Source organism: Tasmannia lanceolata, unplaced genomic scaffold (assembly GCF_043159265.1).
Source record: "Tasmannia lanceolata isolate RefF3 unplaced genomic scaffold, GAP_Taslan_0.1 ptg000015l, whole genome shotgun sequence".
NCBI lineage: Eukaryota > Viridiplantae > Streptophyta > Magnoliopsida > Canellales > Winteraceae > Tasmannia > Tasmannia lanceolata.
The window spans coordinates 62327977-62354885 of record NW_027518692.1 but is presented as its reverse complement, the minus strand read 5'-3'; the positions used below and the strand labels follow the sequence as shown (position 1 = coordinate 62354885).

Genomic DNA, 26909 nt, shown 5'->3' with positions numbered 1-26909 from the left:
AAAGCCAATTTAAAAAGAAAAGACAAGCTCAATTTGTGCAATTATCAGAACATGGTAGTACCAGACTACCAGTAGCTATTTCTGTCATGAAAAAGCTATCATTCATGAAGTGGGATGGGAGAATTAATTGTCTATTGTGAGAATATATCACACCAAATCCAGAAAGATCTAACCGTTAGATCGCGTGTCTCAATGCAATGGCTACGTTGTAACTTTCATGATGTTAGGTAAGAGAGGTTTGTATTTTTAGCTATGAGGATAAAAATTAGAATGTGGTGGTTTTGGAGAGTTTATTTAGAAATTCAGGGAGTCTTTGGCAACCATCCAAAAATACATTAATTATGTTTTTGGAAAAAATCTTGCTAAAAATCAGAAGAATCTTGTTCGGTAACTTTCCCTAGAATTTTGCTAACGTGCCATAACGTTTCTAAACCAACATTTTTTGAAGCGGCAAGAATCCCGGAAATGAGATTTTCGGGGTTTGAAGTAAGAAACTACTAATATCGTCCGGAACTCTGTGTATCTTCTTCCCGGTGTTTAAAAACACGATTTTGACACGGAACGCATCCAAGAAAAATCCTTGTCCTCGACTAGGCCCAACACGGCCAAGAACGTAGTTGACTCAGTCGAGGTAAAAGGGAGTCGTCTCGGGCAAGTTCCTTGTCGCTTCTTCCTTCTACCTGCTTCTTCCTCCTACCTGGGTATCCTGCTAATCGTAAGAGAAATAGAAAATCTAGATGGTGAGTCTCTCTCTCTCTCTCGGGTTGATTTTTTTAAATATTAGGGCCAACATTTGATTTATGGGAAATGATAAATTCGCCCCTTATTTTACATGGGACAACCAACTGCAGTGTACATGGCAATCAGGTCCCTTGAATCCTTCCCACGTGAAGTATCAGCCCATCTGCAGTCATAGATACTGTAGCTGGCTGTCTCGAGTAAAAACGGGGCGGATATATTACTTGCACTCACAAAAATACATTCTGATTCTTGAATCCAGGATGAGAATCAAAGAAACAAAAAATTCATTCTTTGATGTTAGTTTGCCGTGATTCTGTTGCCAGGAGCACTCACATTCTAATTCTTACATGAGAATCAAGAGAATGGTTGCAGAACGCACCCTAATTTACTTATTAGGAAATTGCTAAAATGAGTTTTTGCAACTCAATTAGGTGAGGTTTTTGGGAGAGAATTTTTGCTAACTCAATTAGGTGAGGTGTTTGGGAGAGAGAGATTTTAGGAAACACCTATTTATAAGAAGAGCTGCAATTGGGAATGAAAAGAAACGTTTTTTAAACCGAAAATGAGGGTTGAATTATGTGATTAGGATTTCCAAACTTGAAATTGGATTTCAAAACGAGATGAATATGTGATTTGGCTTCCCAAGTTTGCAGGGTTTATTTGGTTTTTGAGGCTTTTCTTTAAAGCTCTGGTGTCTCTGTTCTAAGGAAGTCGATTCAAGAAGGTAATATTCTGTACTTATTTGAATTGAAAGAAAGTATTATATTATATTTTATATTTTTAAACTTGTTGTTTTATTTTCAGTAGTAACAATGACAGAAGTATTAAGTGGGAGAGTGAGGTGGACGATTAATAACTTCTCTAAAATGAAGAACACTAGTTACTTCTCAGACAATTTTGTCATTGGCGACAGCCAATGGTACACACATCTCCTTCACCTCTTCCTACCTTTACTTTTGTGAATAATTAGTCTTGATTTGCTAAATTTGGTTTAACTTTCATCCTTGTATTTTTTTGGTTAGGCAACTGACTATGTATCCTGAGGGAGTGGAGGCAGACAATTTATCATTATATTTAAATGTTGCTAATTCGGAGAGCTTGCCCAATGGATGGTCTCTAGCTGCGAAATTTAGCCTTGCTGTGATTGATCAATTCACCAACTCGTCTATAGTAAAAGGTACTCTCTCTCTCTCTCTCTCTCTCTCTCTCTCTCTCTCTCTCTCTCTCTCTCTCTCTCTCTCTCTCTCTCTCTCCATAAATCTAAGGATAGTGGGGAGTGAAATGTTGCCCAAGTCCTCACAGTCTACTTCTTGATGTGGGATCTTGGCTTTCATGTGGAATTCAAACAATCTCCCCCTACAAGGAAACAGAGTGGGAACTAATTGAGAGATCTCTATCATCCGATGTGGGATTTTTTATTTCATAAGTGACTACAACATGAAATTTAATCAAATCATGGGTACTTTCACACAAATAACACACACAAATGACCCAAACATTCCCTTCATTCAATGGGTGCCAGGGGATTTGGGTTGGATACTCTAACTGATTTTGATTATTGCAATGTCTTGAATTGGTTGTCATGATTCCAACTTCTTTTGGTTTTTATGTAGCCACCGAATACAAATTCGATGCAAAGAATACTGGTCGGGGTTATAAATCGTTCTTGCCTCTCACTAAACTTCGCGATCCAGCCACAGGATATATTGTTAATGATACGTGTATAGTCGAAGTTGAATTTACTGTTCTTCCACAGGACCAAGGAGAATCCTTGTTGCTCCGTGCAGACGTGAAGGATTACCCCAACTCGTATGCCTTCTTGGTTGAAATGCCTGGTCTAAAACTCAATGACATCAATGTCCAATTAGTGGATAACAACGAGGCATTGCTCGTAAGTTGTGACAAAAAGAGGGAGAAAGAGAGAGGAGTCAAGTACGTGAGAGCGGAAAGGAAGCGTGGCAACTTGTGTCGAAAATTCATTATTTCAAAAGACATGAACACAGATGCGATCTCTGCTGTTTATAATGAAGGGGTCCTCACTGTGACGGTCAATAAGATGAACCGCAGGATGGCCAAGACCATCGATGTGAAGCCTGCTTGAAAGGCTACTTTCTTTCTGGGTCTAATTCCTACTTAGGTGCATGAAATTTTATTGTTTTTTTAAGCAAACTTTCTTACGGTAATTTTATCCCCGTGAGCTAACTTTTTTGCTGACATTTTCTTATTAAAGAAAAAATTATCAAAATTTTTCTTGTACATTTAAACTAACTACTAAATCCTACTTAAATTTGCTTGAAGTCTAGTGTATTGTCTAGAAAATTACACCGGATCCCATCTTGTTCAAAGATCCAAAGTTATTTGGCCCCAATGTAAATAGACGGTCCCCGGAAATGATCTCCATAAGATGATCCTAACCCTCTAATCTATAGACAAACTACACTATATAGAATCTCTACGGATCAGAAGGTTACGATCATCATATAGAGATCACTGTTGGCGTACGGCGTTTACGTTGGGGCCAACAATTGAATGGATTAGATCTTTGAACAAGGTGGGCCACACTGTTTTTAAAACATACATGCACTTACGTAGAGACACCATATAATGCATATTTATTAGAAAATTTACGTAAAGATCCAAATTGTTCATTTGTTGGGCTAGGCCTTTCCCCAAAAAGTTATCTCAATAGTATGATCCTAACCCTCTTATCTATAGAGGTTTGAGGAATGATAAATGCGCCCCTTTTCATCACTTGGGATACCCAGCAGCAGTGTATCAATGACTGGAGAGGGGCTGATGTACTTCACATCAGAAGGATTCAAGGGATTTGATTGCCACGTACACTGCAGTTGGGTGTCCATGTGATGAAAAGGCGTGCATTTATCATTTCCCTAGAGGCTTTTATATATGATCATCGATGATTTTATTGCAATGCATTTATGTTGCTGACCAACAAATGTGGATCTTCAAACAAAGTGGACCCTGACTGATAGCTGCATGATCATGTTTTGATAATGGGCGAACTCAACTTATTTTACACTCATTAATTGGCTAATAGCCTTTGACAATGGGTTAAATAATATAAAACATCATGTATTCGCCTTGTCATCAAAACATGGTCGTGCAGATGTGAGTAACATCTTTCCACGAAAATAAAGTGAGCCAAATACTAAAAACTCATTTTCCTTGGAAACATATTTTCAAAGGAAATTTCTTCCTACATCCTACCTTCCTCCTACACCTATGTTTGTGTAGTAGGGCTTTACCTATAAAATTTATTGGGCATAAACCCAGTAATTGGGCTGATCTAAAAAGAGCAAAGATGCTTATCAAAGCAACATGTGCCATTTTCTTGATCGACCAACTATGATTTCTTCAGTAATGTGATTTTTTTGCCATGTGGCCAAGTGAAATTAATGATTCATTTTATAAGCCTCTCTTTCGATAATAGACATATAGTAGGTTCTTCATACGGTGGGTTAGAGGAAATGGACTGATTATGGAATAATTTCAACCTCAAAAGCAGCATAAAAATGCAATTCCCATTTTGTCAAGGAAATGATTTTCCGAGAACATGACTAAAGTATGGCTATTTTGGATAAATTTTCAAATAAATGACATCCTTGATGTCTGGTATGGGAAAGTAGGATGTGGCCAAGACCAAACGAAGTTTTGCCAACCAAAAGCATGCTGTTAGAGGAGAGTCTAGCCGATGAAAGGTGGTACCAGTTTAAAGATTCGGGCCTTCAGATTGAGCTTTTGCTGAAAAAATGAATTGTAATCAACTCGAACCTAACCCATATTTTAGGAAAAGCTCAACCTGAATTCCCAAAAATTAACCCGAGGTCTTCCTTACGTTTAAATGGTTTGATTCTCTTCTACCCATATTGGTAGAGTGGGGAGACCTGGTCCCATTGATCACAGATTGGTATGTAGTTGATTTCATTCATTTGAAAATTAAACCCTAAAATTGGATCACTTTGGTTATTTCATAACGAAGTCATGGGAGGTGACTGTTAAACAAGTAAAAACCTTCTAAAATGGATCTCTCTTGAGGGAAAAAGAAAAAAAAAAGAAAGGAAAAACGACCTATATATGTGTTTGGTCATTTTCACGGCGTTTTTGGTGTCCCATGGGGATTCAAGTTATCTACCTTCTCTTCTTGTCTATGGGTAACGGAGTCAATCCTATCTTTTTCTTTTCATTTTTTTACAAGCCTGGTTTCCGTTTTACAAGTCCTCTTTTAACGAATAAAAATGCATAGTTATAGGGAATCTCATTCCGCAACTTTGTCCATTGAATGTTGACAATTGGTAATCACCTTGGGCTTAATTGCTATTAGAAAGACATCAATCCAGCAATGAAGATCATCTAAGTGTACTTAGGGCATGTTTGGCTACCATGAAACTTTTTTCATGATAAATCATTGTCTCCGAGTAGAGATGAGGGTGAAGTGGCTAAAAATCTGGAAACGATCGATCCTGTTTTGAGTAGAGTTTGTTGTTTCTAGATTTTTGGCAACTTCTCACACTCGAAGACACTAGTTTCCCTTTTTTGTTTCCACTTCGAGAAGCAATTTATCATTAAAAAAAAAATTCATGGTTGCCAGACGTGCTTTAATGTAGCACAAGAAAATGCCCGCGCATTATGCTCTAACATTATATGATTAATTGATTAAGAGGTAGTAAAGATAAGATCATAGCACAATAATGCAAGTTATTTAATAGTTACAAAAATAATTACATTTATAAGGTATTTAAAACTTAACTATAAAGAACTTTATATGTTTAAGATATTTAATAGCTACAAATAAGAACTTTGTGTGATTGTTTTGGTACGATCCCAACCTTTGCCAGGTCCTACTTCCATTGGCCAGCCAAGCCACCATAAACCCACGTGGGCCCCAACATCCAGCAAATCAAATAAACCCAACCTAAAATCAAAAGTATTTTTAGTAGGGATCACTCACATTTTCACTAATAAACTATAGCCACCTTCAATTATATCAAATCTCAAAGCATGACATCACATGGAAAACACAGCCACTTCTACCATATCTTGTGGGCCCACCTCCTCAATCACCAAAAACACTATATTACTCCTTGATAGTGCGCACTTATGTACAAAATACACCCTAATCACTTGATTTCCATCATCATAATAGAGGCACAGTAGGTAAGGATCCCAGATTAAAAATCCGATTAGGACGAAATGTGTCAACCAATCCAGATTAGTGGATTATCAAATTGAGCCAGTGACAAGTAGGAGGTGAGATTCCGATTCGATTGCTTGAGGTTCCGATTTGATCAAAATTTGATCAAGATCTCGCTGATCTCGTTGTGGCCCCACTCTAATTTGTATCTATTAATTCTGTGTTTGGATTGCCGGAATCAGGTTTCCGGCAATCTAAACGCACCCTAAGGACGCATTTTTATTCCGGGGCACCAAGACTCTACGGAGAAAATCTCTCTCTCTCTCACACACACACATTCCATCAATCGACTACATCTCTCTCCCTCTGTCTTCGAATTCCGGTGAACTATAATGCCTAGGCAAACATTAGAATTGGAACTAAGATTCCGTTTGACAAGAGAATAGAAATAGGAATGAAATTTGATGTCAATTCGGAATTTAAAACCATGGTAGTGAGAGCCTCTTGAGATAACAGTTGTTTAGGTGGCTGTGTGGTCAGTGTCATTGTGGGTCTCGCACAAGCACTGTCGTTTAGGGTGACCCCACTTCATCATCTGGCTTCCCACTCGCATGGGAGGATGGGGCCCATGCCTCAATAATGCCACCCCCAAAAAGTGATTACAGCAATAGCAGAGGAACTGAAGATAATGGGTAGTAATAGTCATTGTAAGCTGATAGAGAAGTGGCTGTGAAGATGATAAGGTCTTTTTGTTTTAGTTCATAAAGGACAAACTATGTGGGCCCAACTTAAAGTTCCCTTCTTTCAACCGCTCAAGGTGCCATGACACCCTTTATTCAATACAAAATTGAACTCAACTTACGTAATAATAGTTAGTTTATTAACCCTAACAATCAATTATGAAGTAATTGAAATGGGATCAGATATTTAACGATTACACGTGTTGGCACATGAATGGCTCCCCAACTGATAGTTACTTGGAAGGTTTCTCAACTACCCACGTGGAAGCGGGACCCATGGCTTTTGGAAGCATTTGATGAGGTCAACAAAACGTTGGTGGGGCCCAGCAGGACTGAAAATCCGGCCTGGTTAGAGCTTAGAAGGTACATCTTGTTTTACAGTCCATCAAATGAGACGAAATGCGAGCTAAATGAAATGAAACGAAGATGAAGATGGCATGTAAAGGTGTGATGCTTAATTATACTATAAATATAGAGGAGATGAGACCGGTTTCATGTGATTTTTAGTTGGGTCTATGAGAAATAAAACCCGGGCCATAGAGCCACTTTGGCTAGGCACCCGTGCCACACAATTCCATCTCGGGTCGCCGGGAAATCAAATTTCCGGTTACCGGAGACCATGACGAAGCACTCGAAGACAAGTGTCACGATGGGAAAAGGGCGGAAATTCGGCTCCAGCCATCGCAATCACCTACTTGGGGCCTATGGTTATGGTCAGGCTCAGGCCACTGGGGCTGATCTATTGGACCTAATGGAAGAAGATGTGTGGCCGAATGTCGAGCCGGAAAACACCGTTGAGAGAACAAAATGTGCCCAACAAAGCGAAATTCTTAGAGATCCCACAATTCCACAAGGCCAATGGGTGGATAGAAAATCCCGACAACTCGGCGGCCTTTCATTGGCTTTCGAAGATACATCAAAGACCTCACCAAGAATCATACACAAATTCCATCCTCAAGACAAAGCTACGATCCCTTCGCGCCATGCGACAGCTTCAGCACCCATGAACGTGCCAAATTGGCCTAAGATCCTACGAGTTGACTCGACCGAGTCATTTCCCGATGGTTATGAGTCGATAGACGATGAGTTGGATCGGGTCCCACCGCACGAGTATTTGGCACGTGAGTATGAGAACAGCCGCAAGAGTGCGGCTACATCGGTTTTGGAAGGGGTCGGACGCACGCTCAAGGGCCGAGACATGAGTCGGGTCCGGGACGCTGTTTGGAGTCAAACCGGTTTCTTTGGTTAATTAAGGGAATTCTTGATGTTAATTTTCAAATTTTTGTCATTTTGATGGCTGTGATTGGGCTTTAAAATCTTGATTATTTGTAGCCAATGAGCTATTCAAAATTTCACCATCTTCCTTGTATGTGATGCTCATCATTCTGTATCAAAATAGTGGCTATGAGCCTATGAGCTATGAGTAGTGTGGGTGTTCTTTATCAATTTGGTGGCATCTTATATTCTTAACCTAACCTTCTGGCGCACAATAGCAAGTGTGAGTCTTTTTAACGTCATAGCCTCACAAGTTGGCACCGATGGATGCCTTTCACTGCCTTTTTTGAGAGAAGGACTCGTCTTTTGGCTCCAGGCCTTGACAACCACTGCTTTTTGTCGTTGGAAAAAGTTTGGATATTAGCGGGACCCACCTCTATAATTCAATGAACCATTGAATTAATTTTCAGTGCTTCTTGTGGGACCATCAGAGTCATGATATGCTCCACTAATAGTAGAAAGGACGGGGCCCACCACTTCTACCTCAGTCAAAAGCTCACTTACTTGCATCTCGGCCACACATCTTATACTATATTTGGAGATGGGATCCTTATCAATTTGTTGATGGGTCCCACTCCTTCCCATCAATCGAAATAAACGGACTTAAATGCTGTTGACTAATTACCTTTTCCCTGTGAGTCCGATAAGCTATGGAAATTCTGGTCTCCCACTTTCATTGTAGAATTCATGGAGCCCACCTCAATTTAAAGGGGGATGGGGGTTAGAAGTAAACGGTACTCACAAAGCAACACAGGAAAAGACCGCATCTCTTTTTCCGGAGGAAATGAAATGTTATTGCCACCCTTAGTGGGACCCATCGTTATTATGTACGTTGTTTTTTTTTTTTTTTTTTTTTTTTTTTGAAATGGTCAAGATTTATTAAGAAATAAAATGCATATGAAAGCAGAGGCAATAGGACAAATACAAGGGAAAGTAAGGCTGACGCAGAGACAAAACAAACACATAGAGGCCCCAATACTACGTGAGCACGGGGTGGGAGGTAGAAAATAAAAATCTCAGCCGTTGGGTGGTGCCAGTGCATCAAGCTGGAGATTCTCGTTGTCCCTGCTGAGCTAAGCGTTCTGCATGTCCATTCGCCGAATGCCTAACATGGTGAAACTGGAAAGACTGACCTACTCAATCGAAATCGAAGATCTCTTCGATGAGCTCTGAAAATCTCCAAGGCGGGTCAATCTCCCATAAAGCCACTTGATGACATTCAGAGAATCCCCTTCCACTCCAAGATTATCATGTTGCATGCACGACAACAGTCTAATTCTCTGAAGAGCTGCTATGACTTTTAGTTCGTGTGAGTCCTTGATGTTGATTGGGCCAGAGAAAGATCATTTAGTGCAACCTTCTTCTTCTCTAAGGAGCCCTCCAATACCTACCGGCCTTGGGTTGCCCAAATTGGAGCCATCAAAGTTAAGTTTTAGCTATCTGTGATTAGGGTGAGTCCATCTAGGTACGACTGTCTCCTTATACTCCCTGCTATAGCATATCTCCTTCCAACATCGCCAAATATATGAGGTAGAGTGGAGACTGAAATAAGTAGGGGTAAGCATTATTCGGTTTCGGTTTTCTCCAAAAAAAATAAAAAATCGGTTAACCGAATAACCGAAATTATGGATGAAAACCATTTTTTTCCAAAAAAAAAGTGTTATATGTGCACTCCGTAGGATGATCAAAACCGTCCATTTGATTGATCACAACTTAATTAGGTTGTGCTCAAAAAATCATTTCGATCGGATGATCCTAGCCCTCCGATCCAAACCGAGATTTTGATTTTTTTCCCTCATTTTCCCCCACAATTCGGTTATTCGGTTTGAATAACCGAATTTTTATTCTGTTCGGTTTCGGTTACCGAAATTTGGTAACTAAAATTATTTCGGTTACCAAATTTCGGTCTATTCGGTTCGGTTTAAACCGAAAAACCACCCCTAGAAATAAGGAAGAACTTTGTCCCATGAAATGACTAGGGATAAAATCTTGGAATAAGCAGAGATAGCATTGAAGACAACATTCTTAAATGTGCGAGCGTTTCTTCCTTCTTAATGCACCCAGATGCATGTCAATTTTTTTTTGAAATGGAGAATCATGTTAGAATGGAAAGGGAAGCCTGAGATGGGACAACCCAATAGAACAGATTACAAGATAAGAAAGCAGAAACAGAAAATACACAACATCAACAAAACAAGACATGGCTGATCAAGGGGGAAGATAATCAAACCATTGTAAAGAGTCACACCCCTCCTAGCTAACAGATCAGCTTTCTCATTGGCTACCCTCCTCACATGCTTCAAGACAGCCGATGACCCTGATATAATCTCGTGGATCTCATCTATGAATGGCAAAAATCTCCAAAGAGACGCCACTCCCCCCTTAAGCCACCGGATAACATTTAAGGAATCCCCCAATGATACCAGCTTCTATAAAATTTGTCCTTTGATTGGCCACAACATGAAAAAAGTGGCTATCAAGTAGATCACTGATTGTAGCCGGGAACACTCATAAGACCCCAAAAAGAACCAGAATTTTGGCCCAAATCTCTGAAGCATACCTGCAATGAATGGACATATGGTCCACAGGCTCGCTCGCTCCCACACATAAGGCAAAATGTTCATATGGTTTTAGACTCGCCTGCTCCCACACTTGTTCTTTATCGTAGAAAAGGTAACAGCAAATTAGATAAGATTTAACAAAACGACACCATAGTGCCAATGCCATTTCCCTTGTTCTTTTAATAATGCAAAGATTAAATGTTCATTATCAAATCCAACTGCTATCTTTTCACCTAAACTAAATAAGTGGTTAATTATACCAAGCATAAAATTTAACGATGATTGAAAATTCATTTCCAATATAGTACTTAAAAAATAAACCTTTGTTCGACATTTTCCATAAAATTTAAATTCTATATCACAGGGAACAGTTTTTTCGAAGACCATCATCCACCCCTCTATTTATTGAGAAAGAAGGACCCATATATTGTAGCCCACGTACATCATGTCCTTTCTTGGGAAGAGACATACCGATGCACCCCTTTTCTTTATTTGGGATAGCCACCTCTAGTGTATCTACGACTGCAGAGGGGCTGATCTACACTACGGGAGAAGGGTTCAATGGGCCAGATTGCCACATACACTGCAGGTGGTTGTGGCCCACTTGTGCCGTTTCACTGTGATTAGATCAGTTGGTCGTGATGATGTAATAGAGATTGTTTTTTGTTTGTAAAAATGGGAAGAAAGGTGAGGAGAGGGGCACTGATCTCCTTCCATTAAGACGATTACGGGACTTTTGATCGTTGTAAGGCAGCGACAGGACTCATCAAGCGTTTTCTATGATGGTTTTCCTCATCACTAGACTGAGAGAGGGAGGGGTTGTTCTTATATATAGAACGGCCCCATTTAGCCTTCTGGGGATTACAGCCTCTGAACGAGGCTTTTTATTTCAAGGGTTAGAAAATTGCCTTTATAGTTACATCTCTCACATCGCCATAATAATGTCCCGGACTCCAAAGTTACTAACTGTGGCCAGTGTTCATTCCATTAATGTACGTTCTTATGCTTGGGGCTAATGAATTCAATTAAAAATCTTTTATTAAAATATAAATACATACTGGGGACTAATATTCGCACTACCATATTTTTATAATGGCACTACCCTCTTCACTGTCAAAGGGTACTACAATTCTCAAAAAGCTTTCGGTAGCCAATCAGAAAGAGAAAAAAAAAAAGTGATTAAGTGTTAGGAAATTATCATATGAGGAAGCTTATCTGCACATTTATGAAGACCCGATTGGAAGTAGATAGCCACGCCATCATACGTCGAAAATTTATCCTACAAAAAAGATTATTTGCCTATTGATTACTCCTATCTAATCGAAGAAAAATGCTACAAGATACCACATTTCTCACTTGGACATTGCAAAAGAGTATTGGTTAAATATTCTATAATTAGGGACAAAAAACTGAAAGATTTTGGGGCAAGTTTGGCTACCATGATTTTTTTTCATGATAAACCAGCACGTCCTAGTGGTTGAGAGAGGGGTTGGCCTGGGTGGCTAAAAATCAAGGAGCAAAATTTTAGAAAGTAGTGTCTCGAAGTGGTGAGAAGGGGCTAAAAATCAAGAAACAAGAAAAACTAATCAAAATCCGATCGACTATTTCTTGATTCTTTTTGCGGCTTGTCATCACCGGAGACGCTAGTTTCCTGATTTTTAGCCACTTGACCCTCATTTATCATGGAAAAAAAATAAAAAATCATGGTAACCAAACGTGCCCTAAAGTGCAAATTTTTTCAACCATTTTGGAGGAGTTCCTCAAGCCAAGATGATGGCAATTACTCTTGTCCAAATTGAAACTGATCCTATACTAGCAACAAAAGTGCCAAAAATTAACGTGAAAGCTATTACACCAAGAAGACTGGGTTGGAAAAATCAGAATTAAACAGAGCTTTCTTTAGCATTGTTGTTTAGTCAAGGCCATGCCCAGACGCTAATCAGCATCTATACGTGGCACATATATGGTGATTAGGGTTATTGATCTGGTCGTCTACAATGAATCCGTAAGATGCCAACTTTCCTAGGCCAAATGATGACTCTTTTAACTGTTTAATTAAGCCCCATATATTTGACTTCCTACCTCCTTGAGAGGGACACCTTGGCAGCAACGGACTCAGACCTAAGATATGTCTGATGATCAGGTAATTCGTAGACTAATTCACTCACTCGAGAGTTCCAATTATATAACTTCCCTGGCAGCTATGCCAAATTTTAAACATGAGGCCATGTTTGGCAGCCATGAAAGTTTTTCCCAGAGAGTATTGGTTTATCAAGTGATGGGAGAGGGGCAAAGAGGGTGGGAAAGGGAGAGAATTAAGATTTCGTGAGTGAGGAGAGGATGAGAAGTGGCTGAAAACAGGGGAAAGAAGCTATACTAAAAATAGAGATTTTGTTGTCCTTATTTTTCAGCCACTTCACACAAGGAGATCGAAGGTGACAAGAGGCTGAAAACAGGGGGAAAAAAACTATACTCAAAATAGAGTTTTTGTTTTACTTATTTTTCAGACACTTCACATCATCTCCTCACTCCCTCTCAGTTATCCCCATCGCCCACTCTGCCTACTCTCTCAATACTTGTACGCTAATATTTCATGAAAAAAAAAATTATGGGACAAGATTGATAGTAGTAGTGACCTTCAAGCCGATCACACCAATTTGGCATACCCCCACACTGCAACGTGAAACTGACAGTGTCTGTGAAACTCCTGATGTGCAACAAACTCAAACTAATTAAGATAATGGATAAGTTAACCACAAACTAATTATCAAAGCTTATGAGCTTGTGAGTTTATACTAGAACATCAGAAGTTGTGTTACAGAATCAGTGTACTATTCCAAAGTTGTGTGTTATATGTATGTGGTGTTAAAAGGCATATTGCTCTAATATGCGGGTACTATAGGTGCCCTCGCATTCCTCGAGATAACGCAAACGAAGAATCACTTGTGGCTTTAGTCATCGAAATCAACTTTATTGGTGAAAGTAATGGGCGGGTGGGAAAATAAGGATGCATCTAGACATGTCTATTTTGACAGAAACTTGTTTAGGAGAGACTTTCTGATAATGACAAGAAGGTGTTATTTGGGGAAATGCTCACACCGTAAAAGCACTGAAAACTACAGATATTGAGCTTTACTTCACTTCTAAATTGAAATGTTTTGGAAGGGAGAAATTATATGATGCCCGACCGTCAAGTCCCGTGAAGGTGGTACTTCAAAAGTACCACCCTTGATATTTGATCCAACAGCAGCCTCTTAAAAAGTGGGGTGCTGTTGGATCAAATATCCAGGGTGGTACCATTTTGAAGGTACTTGACGATCGGGCAGGAGATAAAAACTCTTTGGAAGGATACTTTTTATACCTTTAATACTAACTTAGTTTTAATTTTTTTTTTTTAAATGCTGGTATTAAATGCACCATTAAATCTGATCGGTGCATTATCACTAAATCTAGATTATTTGTTGGTAAAGGATATGTATATGATGGAAAGCTTACACTATTAAAGTATAAATGATTAAATAACACCAACTCTAACAGCTTAAGCTTTTGGAGTAAATGGTTGTTCCACAGAGATATTGCCTCCCGGCTAGGGGTGCAACTGGGGTCTGGTTGGGTCGGGTTGAAACCAATCCGAACCCGACCCGAGGAACCATTTACTCAACCCGAACCTAACCCGAGTTCCAACCCGATGAGGTTCAACCTGACCTGACTCTTTGAACCTTTTTTTTTCCAACCAGAACCCGGCCCGACTTTTTAAGCTTACAAAAATAAAAAAATGTAGGGTTTTACTCGGGTTGGGTTGCCCAAGCCCTCAACCGAACCAGACCCAAATTCAACCCGAGCTGGGAAAACTCAACCCGAACGCAACCCGGTTTTTTTTTTCAGGTTGAACCCGACCCGAGTTGCACCCCTACTGCCGGCAGGTCCTGGGTTCAAAACCCAACAACTCCTTGATATTAAAAATCCCCGTTATCACCAACCCCACCCGTGAGGGGGAGAGTTGAAGTATAAATGATTAAATAACACCAACTCTAATAGCTTAAGCTTTTGGAGTAATGTGTTGTTTCACATGAAAATTCAAGGAGGTGACCTCAAGAATTTTTGAAAATCTTTTTTTGAAGTCCAATTGGAACCTTCAACAAGAAGAATATAGTGAGAATCAATTCTAAGAATTTTTGCAAAAATGGTGAAACAGAAGCTTTTCTCTTTCACGAAAATAGGAGAAATTATATGGTGCCCGACCATCAAGTCTTGTGGAAGTGGTACGATGGAAGTACCACCCTTGATATTTGATCCAACAACAGCCTCTTAAAAAGTGGGCTGCTGTTGGATCAAATATCAAGGCGGTATCGCTCGCACTATACTTGACGGTCGGGCACCATATAAAAACTCACGAAAATAGTATCCAAATGCCTTTTTATGGATATAGGAGGTCCCTTCCAACAAAAGAACTAATAGCGAGTGTGTATGTCAGTTGCCTCTTCACCAACACAGAACGTAGGATCAGCAATGCCATCATTGGCAAAAAGAATACGTTTTTTCCTTTTTTTTCTTTTTCTTTTTACCCAGAGTTTATCTAGGAACCTGGGACGGCACCTCAAATTTTATTAATAAAAAGTACCCTTTTTCTTTAGCTGAGCATCCCGGAGATATAATAAAGTAGGAGAACATATATGGTGGCCGACCGTGAGATTATAAAGGGTAGAGAGAGAAAACCATCTCTCCATTGGATTTTAATCCAAGAGAAAGCCCTTTTGTTGACTTTTCCTTGGTTCAAAAACCAAGGCAGCAGGTTTTGTCTCTACCCGCTCTTTATAATTTCACGGTCGGGCATTATATAATTTCTCATAAAGTAGTAGGCTTTGCCTTGCATTAAGTATATCTTTTTCTATCTTATAGGAATTTTATATTTTTCGAGTACGTTTTAGAATTTAAATACCTTCTCTCTTTAACCTTTTGAAGTTTAGTATTTAGTAGGGCTGCAACTCGGGTCGGGCGGGTCGGGTTTTGGAGAACCCAACCCTACCCGAGAAATATCTCGGGTCGAGTCGGGTCGGGTTTTTTTTCTAAAAAAAAACCACGATTCCCAAACCCGGCCCTACCCATGATAAATCTCGGGTCGGTTCGGGTCGGTTCGGGTCGGGTCGGGTTTTTTTCACGTTGACGCAAATTTTTAAGGAAAATTCTTGTTTGGCAAGGCAACTCAACTCATAGAAGCAGAAATTACACTCACATTACACTTGAATCAAACAATGATGTAATTACACTCACATCACACTTGAATCAAACAATGCTGTAATCAAACAATGTTGTAATTACAATCAAACAATGCTGAATCAAACACTTGAATCAACTCAACTCATAGAAGCAGAAATTATACTCACATACAGTAACAATGGGTGTGTGGGTTTTCACTTTTAACTTTGGGATAATTACATTTACACCCCCTCTAGTTTCTGACACATCCACTTCCACCCCTATAGTTTAAAACGTGACAAATACACCCTTGTAGTTTCAATTTGTTTAAGGTTTGCCCCCTCAGCTGAAGGTTCGTCCATAGATTGAAGGGTTAGGATGATCCGATGGAGCTGATTTTTTGGGCACACCATATCTATGTCAGGACCCATCAAATGAACGCTTTGGATCATCCAAATAATGTGGGCCCCTACCCGAATCCAAACACTACCAAAAAATCATCCAAATAATGTGGGCCCACATTGTTTGGATGATCCAAAGCGTTCATTTGATGGGTCTGACATAGTTAGGGTGTGCCAAAAAAATCAGCTCCATCAGATCATCCTAACCCTTCAATCTATGGACGAACCTTCAGCTGAGGGGGCCTACCTTAAACAAATTGAAACTACAAGGGTGTATTTGTCACGTTTTAAACTATAGGGGTGGAAGTGGATGTGTCAGAAACTAGAGGGGGTGTAAATGTAATTATCCCTTTAACTTTTAACTAACAATAGAAAAAAATGTACATACTATAACTTATGTAACTCGGGTCGGGTCGGGTCGGGTCGGGTCGGGCCCCTTCAAACCCGGCTCGACCCGAGATTCATGCGGGCTTTTGAATGCTGAACCCGGCTCGACCCGAAACCCATGAAACCTGAACCCGACCCAGGCTATTTTCGGGTTTGGTCGATGCGGGTCGGGTTTTACCCGGCTCGAGTTGCAGCCCTAGTATTTAGTATTGTATGGATAATATGTGATCATGCATGATTAACCAAAGTTCCGATCTAGTTTTTAATAAATCATATTTGAAATAGCATTTTCTCTTCTATTCAAAGTTTCAAGCTTTTCAAAAGTGGCTTTGATTTCTATTCCCGAATCTGCTCCAGTATGATTTGGTACTAAATTAGTTGTTTTAGATAGATTTATCTCACAGTACCCACTGAAGTTGAGTTACATACATTAAAAGTTGTGAGTAAAGTTCAAATTTACTAGGATTTCTAGAGAGCATTGTTTTAATAACATAGGGTTGAAGAGGGTCAATTCAATTCAAGTCTGAGATATGATCATAAAATCCCAAGCTTCACTAAAAATTAATTTAGGTATGTAGAAACACAAACATCTCATTGACACGACCTATTTGCAGTCCTACCATCCATTTTTGGGAACCAAAGCAGGCAATTTGAGCCTCCAATAATTCATAAATCAAACTATTGGGATGATCCTCACCATTCATTTGAATACTTTTACCAATTAGGAATCTTTATTTTTTTTTCTTCATCCGTCCCGATTGAAAAAATCTAGGGTCCCACCAAAGGAAAGGTCCTGATCTCCCGTTCTCCACCCATGTACCACGTCTATTGAATTATAATCACTTATCAAAGACGGAAAAAGTATCTTTCACAGTACACACACTTTCATTATTGGCTGTCGAGTACTAGAGTCAGTTCTAAATAAAGGCTATAAGGACAAAAATAATGCGGTTAGAAAGTGGTGAACCTCAGAACCTGGCCTTCATGACGTACGTAAAGCACCTCATTTCCTCCAAAAATTTACTGCTCTTCTTCTCTTTCTTTCCTCATCAAAATCCTTCATGTGCTTGCACATCACACCAGAAAATGACTGGAAACACCGTCCAAATGAAAAGCAAACAGAGCAGGAGTGGACAATATTTTACGGGTGCATTATCACTAAATCTAGATTATTTGTTGGTAAAGGATATGTATATGATGGAAAGCTTACACTATTAAAGTATAAATGATTAAATAACACCAACTCTAACAGCTTAAGCTTTTGGAGTAAATGGTTGTTCCACAGAGATATTGCCTCCCGGCTAGGGGTGCAACTGGGGTCTGGTTGGGTCGGGTTGAAACCAATCCGAACCCGACCCGAGGAACCATTTACTCAACCCGAACCTAACCCGAGTTCCAACCCGATGAGGTTCAACCTGACCTGACTCTTTGAACCTTTTTTTTTCCAACCAGAACCCGGCCCGACTTTTTAAGCTTACAAAAATAAAAAAATGTTGGGTTTCACTCGGGTTGGGTTGCCCAAGCCCTCAACCGAACCTGACCCAAATTCAACCCGAGCTGGGAAAACTCAACCCGAACGCAACCCGGTTTTTTTTTCAGGTTGAACCCGACCCGAGTTGCACCCCTACTGCCGGCAGGTCCTGGGTTCAAAACCCAACAACTCCTTGATATTAAAAATCCCCGTCATCACCAACCCCACCCGTGAGGGGGAGAGTTGAAGTATAAATGATTAAATAACACCAACTCTAATAGCTTAAGCTTTTGGAGTAATGTGTTGTTTCACATGAAAATTCAAGGAGGTGACCTCAAGAATTTTTGAAAATCTTTTTTTGAAATCCAATTGGAACCTTGAACAAGAAGAATATAGTGAGAATCAATTCTAAGAATTTTTGCAAGAATGGAGAAACAAAAGCTTTTCTCTTTCACGAAAATAAGAGAAATTATATGGTGCCCGACCATCAAGTCTTGTGGAAGTGGTACGATGGAAGTACCACCCTTGATATTTGATCCAACAACAGCCTCTTAAAAAGTGTGCTGCTGTTGGATCAAATATCAAGGCGGTATCGCTCGCACTATACTTGACGGTCGGGCACCATATAAAAACTCACGAAAATAGTATCCAAATGCCTTTTATGGATATAGGAGGTCCCTTCCAACAAAAGAACTAATAGCGAGCGTGTATGTCAGTTGCCTCTTCACCAACACAGACGTAGGATCAGCAATGCCATCATTGGCAAAAAGAATACGTTTTTCCTTTTTTTTCTTTTTCTTTTTACCCGGAGTTTATCTAGGAACCCGGGACTGCACCTCAAATTTTATTAATAAAAAGTACCCTTTTTCTTGAGCTGAGCATCCCGGAGATATAATAAAGTAGGAGAACATATATGGTGGCCGACCGTGAGATTATAAAGGGTAGAGAGAGAAAACCATCTGTCCCTTGGATTTTAATCCAAGAGAAAGCCCTTTTGTTGACTTTTCCTTGGTTCAAAAACCAAGGCAGCAGGTTTTGTCTCTACCCGCCCTTTATAATTTCACGGTCGGGTATTATATAATGTTTTAATAACATAGGGTTGAAGAGGGTCAATTCAATTCAAGTCTGAGATATGATCATAAAATCCCAAGCTTGACTAAAAATTAATTTAGGTATGTAGAAACACAAACATCTCATTGACACGACCTATTTGCAGCCCTGCCATCCATTTTTGGGAACCAAAGCAGGCAATTTGAGCCTCCAATAATTCCTAAATCAAACTATTGGGATGATCCTCACCATTCATTTGAATACTTTTACCAATTAGGAATCTTTATTTTTTTTTCTTCATCCGTCCCGATTGAAAAAATCTAGGGTCCCACCAAAGGAAAGGTCCTGATCTCCCGTTCTCCACCCATGTACCACGTCTATTGAATTATAATCACTTATCAAAGACGGAAAAAGTATCTTTCACAGTACACACACTTTCATTATTGGCTGTCGAGTACTAGAGTCAGTTCTAAATAAAGGCTATAAGGACAAAAATAATGCGGTTAGAAAGTGGTGAACCTCAGAACCTGGCCTTCATGACGTACGTAAAGCACCTCATTTCCTCCAAAAATTTACTGCTCTTCTTCTCTTTCTTTCCTCATCAAAATCCTTCATGTGCTTGCACATCACACCAGAAAATGACTGGATACACCGTCCAAATGAAAAGCAAACAGAGCAGGAGTGGACAATATTTTACGGGTGTCCTAACTCAGCATCTTTCCAGCTGTAGGACACTTATGGTGTCCTAGTCACAAGGGAACTGTTCTTCCTAGTGCAAGATATTGTTAAAGAAAATTTGGCATATATGCGATTCTTTCTTATTGGTCCTATCAAACTTTCGGTGGTAAAAGCTGCAAGTGATGATGTTGAAGGAGTTCTATTTTCAAAGCTAGAAGGAAATTTTTTACTTTGGCTCTGCTTCTTTTACACCCATTTTTTTTTTTATAAATGGTGAATTATATTAAGAAAGGAGGCACATGACCGACATAATCAAGGCAAAAGAATGGGCATCAAGCTTAATTAAAAAAAAAACAGAAACATCATAAAGAAAACCCCAGTCAAGGATCTCTATGTCACAGGAGACACTCCCTCCTATCAGCTTCTCCATCAAGCATAAAAATGGGTGTAAAATTTTACACCCATTTTAGGTAGAAACAGACTAAGCCTTTGTGAAATACCATGGAGGATGATCTTGTCATCTCTTAATGATGGATCTGATGGTCAAGAGAAGTGGGACTTGCAATTGATCCTGAAAATATAAAGGTCTTGTTCGTTTAAGATTATGGCAACGGATTGTGAGCCCAAAACCAATTATTGGACTCAATATTCATAATCTTAAATAAATGGGGCCAAAACAAACAAGATCCTAAATAGATGGGAAGTGAGAGGCAGATATTAAAACATATGTAGGCCCTGCTTGTTTGAGATTTTGAGAACCGATTGTGAGTCTAAAACTGATTGTTGGACCGAAACAAACAGGGCCATAGGGATTTAGAAGGGAAATGATAAATTCGCACTGTTTTCTTCTCTGTGTTACCCCCATCTAATGTATTTATGACTACTATTTTTCTACTATAACGGTAGGATATATGAGGGTGAATATATCATTTCCCACAGTTAAACAAACAAATATGAAGTCAAATTAGAAATCTAAATTCAGAGTTTTTATATGGTGTCTGTGCTTATGTGGGTAGTGGGGGCACGGCCGTTGATATGTGTCTTTGGATCCATTACCAAGGGCGGTGCCTACCTCGAACCCCTATTACACAAAGAAAAACGTGGATACCATATTGACTAATTTCAACTTGGTTGATAACTTGTTTGTTAGGGCATGACGTTGTGCCAATCAGGTGCTGTAATTTTGGTTTAGACTTTAGACAGGAAAGGGATAGTTTCATTCCACCAAAAGGAAGATCATTAACCATGGAAATGTGGGCCCACATGCGTTCACTTTATAATAGTGGTGGGGTCATGTGGGGTTTCCCTTCCGTTACCAAGCGATTTCTGCTCACTTGGTGGGCATTTCAGAGTGATCAAATCCTTAAAAGAAGGAATAGGCGGGTTAAGCCCCGGCCAGTTGTTAAGAGCATGGTTATCAAAGCTTCATATTAAATGACTCTTTTTTTTTTTGAGAAAAAAAAACGTATTTTTGTAGGTTTGATATTTAGTACTTTCGTTTAATACCTTTACGTAAAAAAAAAAAAAAAAAAATCCCCCCCCATGGATAAAATCCCCCCTTAATGTTATTCGTTAAGTTTTAAAGGCAAAGAAAAACGTTGAAGGGGGTGAATTTATCCTCAAGCAGTGAACCATTCTCACAGAAACCGTTAAAGAGGGGGATTTTATCCGTTTAGGGGGTTTCATTTCCTTATTTTAAACGCATTAAGCATATTATTTTAGACCGTCTAAAAAAAAAACATATTATTTTGGAAAACACTTTGAAAATAGGATCCCGTGTCAAAAATAAAGACGGGAGTGATATGACCGACAATTTGACCATTTCCCAGTGTTTTTATTTATGGGGATTTGAGCTCCCTTCCTTTCTTTTAGTGGACGTATCACCAATGGTTGATCTATGTTTTGTTTTCAGTTTTTTTTGCATAACGGGATCCCGTTTCACTAGCAATGCTCTATTAATTTTTGCCAACTTTTCAATTTTTCCCTCCTAGGACAAATTTTTTTACAAATTAAATTCATTTTTGGTTTTTTCATTTATTTGACCGTTTCTACTACTTTTTTAACTAATATTTATTAAACCTGAATTTTTCTTATTTTGGCTACTCAAACGCTCAGCATTCATTGAAGTTTCAAACGCCAACGAACTTTTCATGTTTTGTTGCCAAATTTGCATTGAAACTCCATTTGACTCCTAGACATGTTTGAGATATCATCATTGTCTTTTTCATATATAGTGCCCATGTGTTGATGTTCCCTCCCCTCATCTTCCAACAAGATTTTACTAAAATAGAGAAATTTAGGAGGGAAAAGAGTGGAAAAGGATTGTCTTTTCTCTTTCTCTCTCCTCCCTATCTTCCTACCAAGCTCTATATTGACAATGACACCTCTAAGCTTTCAACTACTCTCCCTCGCAACCAAACACTGCTTACTACTCTTCCATTATTCTCCGAGTGGAAATTCTAGACATCTTTCATGCATGTCTACTCCTTTTGACTTCTACTCTCCAAGCCACCCCGAGCAACCAAATAGACGATAAAGTTTTATACGGTACTAGTCTAGTAGTCTGTTCAGTCACGCCCCCACCATAGGATGATGCAAACCGTCCATTTGATGTGACACAACGTAAATAAGTTGTGCCCAAAAGTTATTTTCGTAGTATGATCCTAGCCTCTAATCTACAGAGGGACTGCATATAATGAAAACCTCTATGCTCTGTTTGGTTACATTTTTTTGAGTAAAATAGCAGGGAATGTAATTCTCCTAATTACCCGATGGGTGTTTGGTAAGGATTTAGCAGAAATTGGAATTTTGACCGCCGGTTATGTCGGGCGCTTGTCGGGTGACGTGGAACCTTCGAAATTCGCCGGACGAATTTCTCCAAATCGAAGGAAAAATGGGAGAATTTCTCAGGGAAATTCTTTTTCACCGTAATTGTCATAACTTTCTACTTTTGCTTGTAGTTTTTTTTGTAATTGTCATATCTTATTACATTTTGTTGGTTTTTTTTTTCGTAATTTTCAAACTTTATAACCATTTCTAGGTAATTTCTCATTTAAAACTTTATTACTCCTGCTATTTTACTTTTTTTTTTTGTAATGATTACCTTTTTTGCTTTTGCTAGCAACCTTTGCCCATGTGCGCATCTTTGCACAAGGATAGCCACATGTCGAGAAGTGGCATAGGAGAAGTTTGCTAGCAAATTTCTAAAAAAAAAAAAAAAATGTTATCAACACTACTGTTTTCTTATGAGGGCACTCTCACTTTATTAAAAGTACGGTATGGCCCACACCATAGGATGATCCAAACCGTCCATTAGATGGGCCATAGCCTAAATAGGTTATGCTCCAAAAATCATTTCCATAGGATGATCCTAACCCTCCAATCCGAATGTTAGAGGGTTGATCCTAACCCTCTATAGATCGGAGGGTTAGAATCAACCAATGGAAATAATTTTGGGGCATAACCTATTTAGGCTATGGCCCATCTAATGGACGGTTTGGATAATCCTATGGTGCGGGCTATGCTGTACTTTTTATAAAGTGAGGAGTGCCTTCATAAAAAAACAGTAGTGCTGATAACATTTCCCAAAAAATCTTAAAAAATATGGTAAAAAAACTCTTGCACATCTCCTACCCCCAACCAAACAACGTCGGACTGATTTCCTTTTAATATTTTCTCTCTAAATCCCCCCAACATCTACCAGCATCCAAACAGAGCACTATAGATTGGAGGAGGGTTGAGATCATCGTATGGAAACGTTTTTTTGGACGGTGAGGATCATCCTATTGTATGGGCCGTGCAGTACTTTTTTAAAAAATAAATAAAAAAATACTGGACTCTACGGAATTACGCCGTATAGAATCTTCTCTGGTTAAGTGGGTGGAACCCAGCCGAATCCAGCCCATTAAAAAAAATTAAATAGTGAAAGCAGTGAAGGGAATCAATTCACCTTTCTTCAGGTTAGTGATTGTTGCGAGAGAGAGAGAGAGAGAGAGAGAGAGAGAGAGAGAGAGAGAGAGAGCATGGAGTTGAATGCTGAAGATCAAAAGAGCCATTATTCTCTCTTACTCTCCTCTATGGACAGGGATTTCCTCATTTCTCCTTTGGGAAACCAGGTTTTTTCTTTCCCTTTCCTCTAATCTTCATCTCTTTCTTATAAGGTTTCTCTTAATTTTCTCTACTAGGCCTTATATGGGTTTCTCTTTTAGGGTTTGGTTTATTAATTTAGTTTGTCTTTCATAGAAACTCCACCACTTTCCTGACAATTGGACTTTTTAACTATTTCTTTTCCAATAAAGTTGGAAGAGTCTTGTGGGTTTTTTGTAAATCTTCCAAATTCAATGAATTAAAGTAAGAAGAGAGTATATGGAATTCTTTAGATAAGTTGAGGGTTTTGTTTTGTAGGATGTCGAGATAATACTGGTGGGTACTAAATCTGTATTTTTTTTTCACTTTTTCTTATTTATTACTTTTCTTAGAAGGAATCGTGTACATTGATTAGTTATTTGTAAATGTGTAAAAGATATAATAAGACTCTTTTTAGTTTAGCTAATAAGAAAATTGGGCTGCTTGTGGTTTATTTAGTATATATTGCAATTCTAGGATTTTTTTTTTTTTTCCCCTTTTTGGGTTCTGGATGTTTTGGTTGCTATTTGGTTTGTTTCAGGTATCTTCGTATACATTTTGGTTAAGTTTCCCCAAAAAACAAAAGTTTCTGTAATTGTATTTTAAACATTTTTCATTGGGTTTACAAAAAAAGGAACAATTTCCATGGCATATGTTAGTTTTAAGAGAAAAAGGTAAACTGTGGGGAGACTTGCAGGTGAAAGTTGAAGAATTAGAAGGAAAAATAATTGGGTTGTATTTGTTTGCAAACTGGTATTCTCTGTGTCATGGGTTTACAAAAAAAAATGTAACAGTTTCCATGGCATTTGTTAGTTTTAATTTGATTACTCTGTATATACTATTAATTGAGAAGCTGTAGTTGTACATCATTTCATTAGAAACCTGTTTGGAGACTTAATATTTTAAGAGAAAAAGGAAAACTGAGGGGAAACTTGCAGGTGAAAATTGATGAATTAGAAGAAAAAACAATTGGGTTGTATTTTTCTGCAAACTGGTATTCTCAGTGTCAGAGTTTCACCCCCGTCTTAGCTGGAGTTTACAACCAGTTGAAGCAACAGAATGCCGAATTTGAAATTGTTTTTATTTCGTCCGATGAGGATCAGAGGTCTTTCGATGAGTTTTATGGCACCATGCCTTGGCTGGCTATACCATTCTCCGATTTAAAATCTAAGAAGAGCTTGACAGAGAGATTCCAGATTGAAGGTATTCCGTCGCTGGTGATACTCGACCCTTGTGGTAATCCAATACAAACCGAGGGCGTAGACCTCATTTATCGGTATTGTGACCGGGCTTTCCCTTTCACTTTAGAACGGATAACGGAGTTGGAGGCTGAAGAGAGAGCGAATCATGCATCACAAACTCTAGAGAAGCTCCTCTTGACTAACAGTAGAGACTATGTGATTGGACAGAAGGAACAGGTTGGTATTAGTACTCGAAAGTGTAATAAAACACATGTTTTTCTTTGGTGGGGGTTGGATACTCATTGTAAGTAAAAGTTGCAGGTACCCATTTCTTATCTGGTTGGAAAGACAGTAGGGCTTTATTTTTCCGCTCAGTGGTGTCCTCCCTGTGTAAAATTCACACCAAGATTGGTGTCGGTATATAACAATCTTAAAGAAAAGGAAGAGGACTTCGAGGTGGTTTTTCTCTCAATTGACCGGGATGAAGCGGGGTACTTGGAATGCTATAGAGCTATGCCGTGGCTCGCTTTGCCATTTGGAGATGAAAGTGTAAGAGCATTGTCAAGGTACTTCAATATCCAAGGAATTCCATCCCTCATTATAATTGGTCCTGATGGGAAGACTGTGACAAAGGAAGGACGGAATCTGATTAACTTACACTCAGAAATGGCATACCCTTTCACACAATCCCAGCTTTTATTCCTTCAAGAAAGAGAGGATGAAGAAGCCAAGAGTTACCCGAGATATTTTCACCACGTGGGCCATCGTCATATACTTAATCTGGTATCGGCAAACTCAGGAGGGGGGCCTTTCATCTGTTGTGAGTGTGACGAGCAGGGCTTTGGATGGGCCTACCAGTGCATTGAATGTGGATATGAGGTTCATCTTAAGTGTGTTCGGGGAGTTGACAAGGACAACCCCGAAAAGGAACATGTAACAACTGTCAATGCTGTTTGTGCTCGTAGCAATGGGCTGATGGAATGAACCAGTCCAAAGGCTTCTCAAAGGAGTAAGAACCCAATTGTACATACAGTGTGTGGATGTTTTTCGCAGACTTATGCATAAATAGATAGATAACCCAAGTATTCTAATTCTAGGAGCAAAGTTATAGGGCTCTCTAAATAGAGAGATCCCATTATACCCAAGATTTCAAGCCTAATAGCTATTGAACCAGGTATTTCATGTCTGCTTTTGCTTTTGTATTGCTATGTGGAATTTGTATGGATGTCTAGAGATTGATATGAAGACTGATAACAGTGTTTATCTTCTCCAAATTATGATTGAATGAATGCTCAGAGTAGTTGCAAGGGTATACCTTCATAATAAATGCATCTCATCTGAATGTTTCAGCATAAACTGCCAAAGTTAATTCAAATATCTTCCATCCAAAAATTTAGATTCTTTTATCATCTACCTCTATGTCCTCAAATGAGATTTTCAGCCTTGATTCTCTGATGTAACCTGCCTCGAATTAAATTTTTAGTCTATGATTCTCTGTTTTTTTTCATAAACGGTGAACGTTGTCCATTAAAGTATGAAGAGGATTGTGAGCGTATGATAGTTTTATACACCAGTTTTCATTTTGTGGAATCAGACTGGTTGTAAACTCTCAGGGCAAGCTCCAAATCCAAATCCCATGTCATAGAACAATATATGCAATGGTTTTTTTCATATTCTTTGAGGGTTTGAAGCGATTAGATGAGTTTTATTTTTGCTAGATAACTTAGTTTTTCAGCCTAATCTCTCTGTCTAGTTGCATCGATAATCAATCATGTGTCTTATGGCTTCTGGTTTAGAACTGATTGTATTTTTGCTAGATCACTTAGTTTTTCAGCGTAATCTCTCTGTCTAGTTGCAGTGATGATCAATCATGTGTCTTATGGCTACTGGTTTGGAACAGGTTGAAGAAGAAAAAAGGTTGAAAACACTGGGTTGGAGCATCAAGCTTTCT

At 39.0% G+C, this 26909-nt stretch overlaps 2 protein-coding genes and 1 long non-coding RNA gene across 3 annotated transcripts; all 3 read left to right on the top strand.

Moving 5' to 3' along the window:
* Positions 1-466: 466 nt before the first annotated feature.
* On the top strand, positions 467-1608 carry LOC143845616 (uncharacterized). The gene is made up of 3 exons (XR_013234480.1): positions 467-740; positions 1395-1465; positions 1546-1608. It is a non-coding gene; the product is annotated as an uncharacterized LOC143845616 (long non-coding RNA).
* Positions 1609-7252: 5644 nt separating this feature from the next.
* On the top strand, positions 7253-7882 carry LOC143892133 (protein S40-6-like). The gene has a single exon (XM_077396594.1). The coding sequence runs from the start codon at positions 7253-7255 to the stop codon at positions 7880-7882; it is 630 nt and encodes a 209-aa protein (XP_077252709.1).
* A 15729-nt stretch (positions 7883-23611) lies between these two features.
* Positions 23612-26270, top strand: LOC143892904 (putative nucleoredoxin 2). The gene is made up of 3 exons (XM_077397815.1): positions 23612-23767; positions 24716-25195; positions 25280-26270. The coding sequence occupies exons 1-3, from the start codon at positions 23675-23677 to the stop codon at positions 25940-25942; spliced, it is 1236 nt and encodes a 411-aa protein (XP_077253930.1). The 5' UTR covers positions 23612-23674; the 3' UTR covers positions 25943-26270.
* Positions 26271-26909: the final 639 nt, after the last annotated feature.

Bases quoted from the DNA above. Each gene is read 5' to 3' on its own strand.
- LOC143892904 (XM_077397815.1), top strand. From the start codon at position 23,675: ATGGAGTTGAATGCTGAAGATCAAAAGAGCCATTATTCTCTCTTACTC. The intron at 23,768-24,715 runs GTTTTTTCTTTC...GGAAACTTGCAG, and splicing joins TTTCTCCTTTGGGAAACCAG to GTGAAAATTGATGAATTAGA. The intron at 25,196-25,279 runs GTTGGTATTAGT...TAAAAGTTGCAG, and splicing joins TGATTGGACAGAAGGAACAG to GTACCCATTTCTTATCTGGT.
- LOC143892133 (XM_077396594.1), top strand. From the start codon at position 7,253: ATGACGAAGCACTCGAAGACAAGTGTCACGATGGGAAAAGGGCGGAAA.